Here is a 6,987-nt window from a genome sequence, read left to right as displayed (position 1 = left end):
TTTTTCTAGTGTCAGAGTCCATTTTAGTTTGTCTATGTCTATTCAAATAAATAATTACCAGCTACTTTATGGGCTGTAAATTTACCATGTATTCTAAATGAAAATTATGCTTGGTCTATCAGTGGAAGCTGGAATCTGAGGCAAGAAATGCTCCTCTATCCATTAGCACGCATTCTAAATAAAACTGGCCTGTGTTTGCTACAATGGGCAGTGAAAAAAGAAAGTCCATTAGATACTGGAAATATTGTCTTTCTAAAACCAGCAGATTTTTATTTGTGCAACATCTAAGCACTGCAAATCTCAGCAGAAAATTGCACTGGAACAGTGGGCGGTTCCAAATTGCTGGAAACTTTACAATGGCTTTTATGTTTAAACATCATTTAGCAGCTGTTAAAGGTCAGCACAAATCTTGTACTTTATCAGTATAAATGAAGTCTATAGCTGCCAAGAAAAGAATGCATTAAATAATGCAGTGATTATAATCTTGATTTTTTTCCCCATTCAGAAGTGAAAAGGACTCCTTAAGCAGTTTCGTTTTTTTCTCCTTATTTAAAATTGAAAAAGTAAAACGCTAATTAAATTATTTATACCAGAAATTTACTTACAGGGATGACACATTTTGTACACAAAGCAAGAAAAGCATCTGACACACTGTATAGTGCCAGGTGCAGTTAAGAAAGTGTAATACAAGTCGGCATCTAGAGGCTAAAAACCCGACAAACTTGCTGCAATGTTTCATTATCAATTTTATTTTCTACCATACACCAAATGTACAGCACAGAACACAATTTTGTTGTTTTGATGTAAGAAATATTAATTGTATGAAGAAACAGTATACAAACTACTCCAAATTAAAAAATGCATACATCATTGCTCTTTACAAAAGGTCTAATTTACAGTATAGCTCATCAATGCTTTTAAACACAAAAAAAAGGAAAAACAAAAAGAGAAAGAAAAAATCAGTGCACATTACAAAACACATCAAGTACAAGGGAGGCAAATAAATACATACTTCACAGAACTTCCTGATCAAACAACCAAACACAGATAAATTAACCTGAAGCCATAGTAAATCATAATAATAAATACATAGGTCAATAAGAGATTTTTTTTAAATAAAATATATAACAAATTTGTTAAAATATTTAGTAAATTAAATTTTAGTCTTTGTAATGAGTGAACTCATTTTGTATGCATTTAACAAGTATAACAAATGCTCGCTTATTGTTTTTTTAGCAAGAACAATAACTTTAATAACAAATTTTTGTTTGGTGTCCTCCTATTTATATTAGACAGCACGTATGGTAGCTTTTGAAAAATCAATTTAAAAATAAACACAGCTTCTAAGAACATACATTTTCCCCTGCCTAAACTAGGATTGGAGAGTTGAATCAACCCTCAAACAAAAAGCAAGCCCCACCTAACGCAGAACAGTGACCACAGTGCATGAGAGTCGAATCACTTTTGAATAGTACTTTTGTGCAGGAACAGTAATAATATAATTGTATATGTCAAGCCTGTGAATGCCATCATATTCAATCTAGATATAAATGCGGCTAATAAAAATAAACACTTTCATTATAGCACGGAAAAATTAAACACACGCTAGATCCATGTATACATTTACACTGAGGCACATATGCACATGAGGTGTGTGTGCATACAAAAAAGGCAGTTTAGCTGGTTGTTTATACCTTTTTCTTAAAAAAAATAAATATAAAAAAAACTTCTGAAACAATGCTTAATTACTTACAATCCCTGAAATAGACATTGCCTCTGTTATAGCAACTGCTTCTTTCTGACAGATTCAGAAGTTCCTCATCCAGGCTAATCAGATACCGAGGCACATGCCAGCACCTCTGTGTAAGTGCTCATCTGTCCACGCCTCCATCTGTCTATATGCTCTGTAGCACTTGGTACCCTACCAAAAGACTGGTAACAAATTTAGTATCAGCCTAGTCTTAGTGAAGAAGGATGGGAGAAACCAGTCACGGTGTTGCTACTTTTCGTTCAAAGGGAAAAGCAACCACCATTGCTCTGGAGTGGTATTATTCCTCTCCAGACCGCTGCCTTCTCAGCTGCCGTTAAGTTCAAACCAGTATTAAATGCCATTTCAGGGGAGATGTGTTCGATTCATTATGTACAAAGCCTTCAGCCTGGGATGTGTTTGCATTTTTCAGATCCAAATCCATAGCAATACCGGTCAATTGGTTAAAACGTCAACGTTTCATACTAAAAAAGTACCAGTCCTATCAAATTATCCTTCTTGTTTAGAGATCATTGTCATTTCCCTCAATGAACTAACTCTGAAAAAAACTGCAGTGGTAAAATAAATCTGAAGTTCTCTTGAAACATTTTAAATAATCATTCGCATAGGCTAAATCACACAGCCAAGTCAAGTGCTTTGCTGATTGCTATATTTCATTATTGCTAACGTATTCTTTAACACATTGTTTTCCAGCATACTGTGCTTTTAAGAGCCCAAGTCCCCCACTAGTGGGCACCATTTATCTTTTCATTCCATGCATCTTCACATCTCATGTTACTGCAAAACCATTTCTGATACAAAGCCATTATAAAAAAGCAGGATGTGAGGAAAATAAAACTAGAACCACGGTTCAGTCATTTGTTACTTTCATAGGTTTTTTTTTTCTTCCTGTACAAACCCAGCAAGTTATATAATTTACAGTATAACTTTCAGTCTATTTAAAATCCCATTGGAAAATAAATTAATAAACACATTTGTAAAAATATGGCAGGCCACAAAAATGTTGTTAAAAGATAAAAAAACCAACTCTTTGATTAGAAATAAATAAAAAATATAAAAAATAGTCGCACACACTTTTTACATTCACTTTACAAAAAACTGAGTGCAAAAGAAGAAAAAAAAGGGAATCATACTGAAATAAATACAATATACTAACAGAGTGCATTGCTGTTAATACAAATAGTCTGTTGTGGTTTTATTATTTTATTTATTTTTTTTTATGTCAGCTGGGAAAAAAATTAGTGCAATGTTGCAATTGTAAATGCAGCATGGCAACCTACACCCCTTAGCAGTACATGAACTCCTAACAGATCCATCTGGAGTTTACTGCTGTTAAGTAATTTCTGTTGCCCAGCAGCTTTCACATCCTACACATGGATGCCCTTCACTGCCTGTTTGATACTTTCCAGCAGAGCTTTGCATTCGGGGGAATAGTCCCGTTCCAGATTGCTGTACATGTCTGTGAGTGTATTTACATATGCTTCAAAATTCTGCTCACTGATTGGCCCCTAAATGAAGACAAAACGGATTATAATTGTAAGAGAGAAAATTAAGGCCAAGAAAACCCAAACACCCAACCACAAAACATGGAAAAGCAGCGATATGGCAACTGGGAAGAAGTCAGGGCAGCCATCCAGATGAATGGAGGGCTTGTAGAAATTAAGGGAATTGCATGTGCTGGGGGAACCACACACTCTCCAAGCAAGAAAAGGGGTTGGGGATATTGTCAGTGTAACTTGCTTTTGATTGTGACCTGTTTGGGTCTGAGGTTGTGGCTGACATCCCCTTAACTGTCCTCATGTAATCTCCCAGTGGCACTCTTGAAACTGGGCAAGGGGATTGTAACTCTGGAAACCCAAGTACCTTTGTGAGTTTGGCCTGTGCAAACTTGCAACTAAGAACATAGAGGACATGGAGTTTTGAGAAAGTAGAGCTTTGTTGGCTGCAGAAGAATCACTTATATGAAACAGGTTAAAGTTCTGATCTACAAGCAGAGTAAATAAGGATTCTTTGTGTGAAGTTTTCACTCTTTGTGCAGGATGGACAGGCAGAGAAGGATGAGGGAAAAGCCTGTCCTGCACCATACGAAATGGCAGAGATAACAGGGCTGGTTCAGTCCTGGAAGAAACTGTGCTTGCTATCACACAGATTTCATGATCCAGCATCTCTGCAAAGTAAATTAGCCTAAAAGAGGTCTGCTAATGCAGCTCCAGTGTTCCTGCTGGTCCCTGAGTTTGCTCATCTACTTCAAGTGCTGACAAAACAGTCTCAAAGAAGGTGCGAAGCTGCTGGCTGTGGTCTTACCATCTGTGGAAGCTGAATGTCAGCGAGGCTGGAGATGAGAGCTTGGCTAAGGCCAGCTAACTCCTTTAACAGGCTCTCGTTGTTCTGCTCTATGAGTTTGTTTTCTTCTTCTATTGTTTTCAAATTGCTCTCCATAGATGTGATCTAAAAGACACAGGCAGGTACAAACAAACAAACAAACAGACTCTTGGCAGCACTGCAACTGCAGTTTGAACTCCAAATGGCCGTAGTAAGAGGGGTCACGCTGGATCTAAAACTCAGGTATGTTCTTTTTAGGATTACTATAATTTCCCCACAGAATATTCAGAGCAAGGAAAAGGTTGTATTTGCTATGAACTGGTGGACTCTGATGCTGGTTCACAAAGAAACCTTGTGGCAACGAGGCACTGGAGAATGCCAGGCACTGGGAGGAAGGAATTGAGCTCAGGTGGGAAGGTCAGGGCAGAGCTGGGATGGAGAGTGTGGATGCAGGGCTGGTGGAGGGGAGGAGAAAGGAGGCTGATGTCTACATTGCTGTCCTGCTCTTGCATCATCCCTGCTGATCAACCACAACAGAGAAGTCATGTGTAGTAGATGTCATGCTACTTTCCTGCCCTGCTCTTGGAGGGAGGGTAGAGCTGTGAGATGGATGGGATCAGCAACAGGGCTGGCACTGGAAACAGTAAGAGAAAAATAGAGTGCAAAGGAAACTGAGTGGTTGAGTGCACACCGATCATCGCAAAGATGATGTCCGACCAACAGAATGGAACCCAGGGTTTTGGAAAGAGCAGGAAAAAGTGTCCAAGGTAGCAAAATGATATACTTTTAGCATGAGCCCACTGGGAATATATTCAGCTCTGAAGGCTTATATGTCAAAAACAATGCTGAAAAGCAGAAGGCATCAGTGGCTGGGTATGGTTCCCTGCTGCCCATCTCCTTGCCCTGCAGCAGGCAGCGAGGCAGTGGGGCAGGGCAGAACCATGGACTCCCATCCCTGTGCCTGGCCACAGCTCCACAAGGCACAGAGAGGTGGAGCCACATCCACAGCTGTTATACCCACCCTGTCCTTGTTAGGTTCTCTGCACTGCTTAAATGTCTCTTGCTGTGTACACTTCCTTACACACTGTGGCACAGCAAAACAGTTCCCAAGGATCCCTTTTTGTCTGCCTGCAATCCACTACAGCCACTCCTTTGGAAGGTGTTTGCAGCAGCGTGGCCTAACACCTGCCCAGGCTAGATTATAAGCAATAGAGGAAACCACGTATGGATGTGTTGCTTCAGCTGTAGCTCAGTTCAGGCTTTGCTGGTTAGACTGCCTTCACCAGGGAGCAAGTCTGAGGATAAGAAATCTGGCTGCATAAATTGTGCAATCTCTGTGCAAACAGCATAGTGATCACCAGAGAGAGCTGAAATAAGTTTCCGGAGACACTAAACACCACCCTCCACACAGTGCAATTTGGGATAGATATCCCCACAACCTTTGCAGTGTGAAGCCTGATCATTTAGATCCAGCATAGGTGCTATACACTTCACCCACGTTTAGAGCATACACACAGTGGTTATTGCAAAAACATTAATCAACTTTGTACATTCCAGTGTGGTACAAATACAGAGGAGTATGGTTACACTCAGCTTTAGAACAGTTTAGACTTATATTCAGTTACCAGATCTCATTTAGGAACTTTGTTTTTAAACTCTTTATTCCTAAAATACTGACTAAGCTTCAGCTCTTGCTTTTACCTGCTTTGCCCAGGTGAATTCCCACCTGAACTGTAGGAGCCCCTGTGGGGATGAGCATATTCAGCTCACTCTGTAGAACCACTATCAGCATTTTAAAGCCAATTTAATCTCTCTAGTATAAAAAAGAATGAAAGAGAATGACTCTTTTCCGTAGCTCACTTCAAAGTCCTCTGCTACACAAATAAGCAAAAGGTATCCGTTCTTTATCATGGGGCAAAATTCAAACTATTTGAATAACTGACAATGGGTGAACTGAACTAGGGAGATTTTCTTAGCTACACATGAGAACAAAGTCAACTTCTATTAAGAGTTATAGTGTGCAGGTAAGAAGCAATATCCTCCCTAAAAAGCACAGTCACGGGATTCTGCAGTTTGGTTAACAAAGAAAAATGAATGTTTTGTTCGGTAAATATAGTTTTTCTGCTTGCCAAGATTAGCTACAAACTGCTCTGAATTTGTCATTCACCAGATCTTTAAGACAATACCCAGGAATCTGCTGCTTATTTACCGATAAACAAAGAGAAACTTGAAGAAACGGCATGTAGGACTTTGGTATTTTTAAGTGCCACAGAAGGATGGAAAACAAGTGTGCGGGACACTAGCTGTGTGTAAGCATGCATTTGCACAGCATTTCATTTATTGATTTTGCTTAAGTGTAGCATAAGAAAAGGTAAAACTTTCATGTCAATGTCATACCTGGGTTTGAAGTTTCATCATATCAGCTTCAATTTTAAGATTGGATTCATTCAGTTCTTTTATTTCCTCGTCCAAGTGTCTAATTTCTTCATCGCTCTCAATACCTGAAAATCATTGAAAATACCAATATTAGATTTAAAGTGTCCACATATAAATGGATGCATGAGCAACAAACTGCATTACCTTTTACTGATCAAGAGGAAGATAACAAGCTTTTGATCAAATGATTGATCCTTAAATTGCCTCTTACTTTCCTTTTACTGTAAAAATTGTTTCCTAGGTGTAAAACATATACATGAGCTGAAATATAGAAAGGGTTTTCTAAATCTTCATGTTTCACAATTCTTTTCTTCCAGTGCAACATACAAGTGCAAGTTGGAGAGAACAGAGAGGAAAAATTGCCCAGAAAGAGAAAAGATTATTAAAAAACATGAGGGAGTATTTACAATGTTGTTTGAGGTTTTTTCTGCTTTAAAAAAAAGGAACAGCAAACCATCTTT

General features: G+C 38.7%; 1 protein-coding gene across 13 annotated transcripts in view; it reads right to left on the bottom strand.

The window, feature by feature from the left end:
* Positions 1-728: 728 nt before the first annotated feature.
* Positions 729-6,987, bottom strand: part of ST18 (ST18 C2H2C-type zinc finger transcription factor) — a 169,868-nt gene continuing 163,609 nt past the window's right edge. For all 13 annotated transcript variants that reach the window (XM_062633412.1, XM_062633407.1, XM_062633416.1 and 10 more), the window contains 3 exons: positions 6,488-6,591; positions 4,073-4,216; positions 729-3,276 (listed from right to left, as the gene is read on the bottom strand). In XM_062633412.1, the coding sequence (XP_062489396.1) occupies positions 3,136-3,276; positions 4,073-4,216; positions 6,488-6,591 (389 nt within the window). In that variant the 3' untranslated portion in view covers positions 729-3,135. The remainder of the gene's footprint in view (positions 3,277-4,072; positions 4,217-6,487; positions 6,592-6,987) is intronic.

This window comes from Pezoporus occidentalis, unplaced genomic scaffold (genome assembly GCF_034315485.1).
Source record: "Pezoporus occidentalis ecotype Australia unplaced genomic scaffold, CSIRO_AGI_Poc_V1 ctg4, whole genome shotgun sequence".
Taxonomy (NCBI): Eukaryota; Metazoa; Chordata; class Aves; order Psittaciformes; family Psittacidae; genus Pezoporus; species Pezoporus occidentalis.
This window is presented reverse-complemented; position numbering and strand designations above follow the sequence as displayed.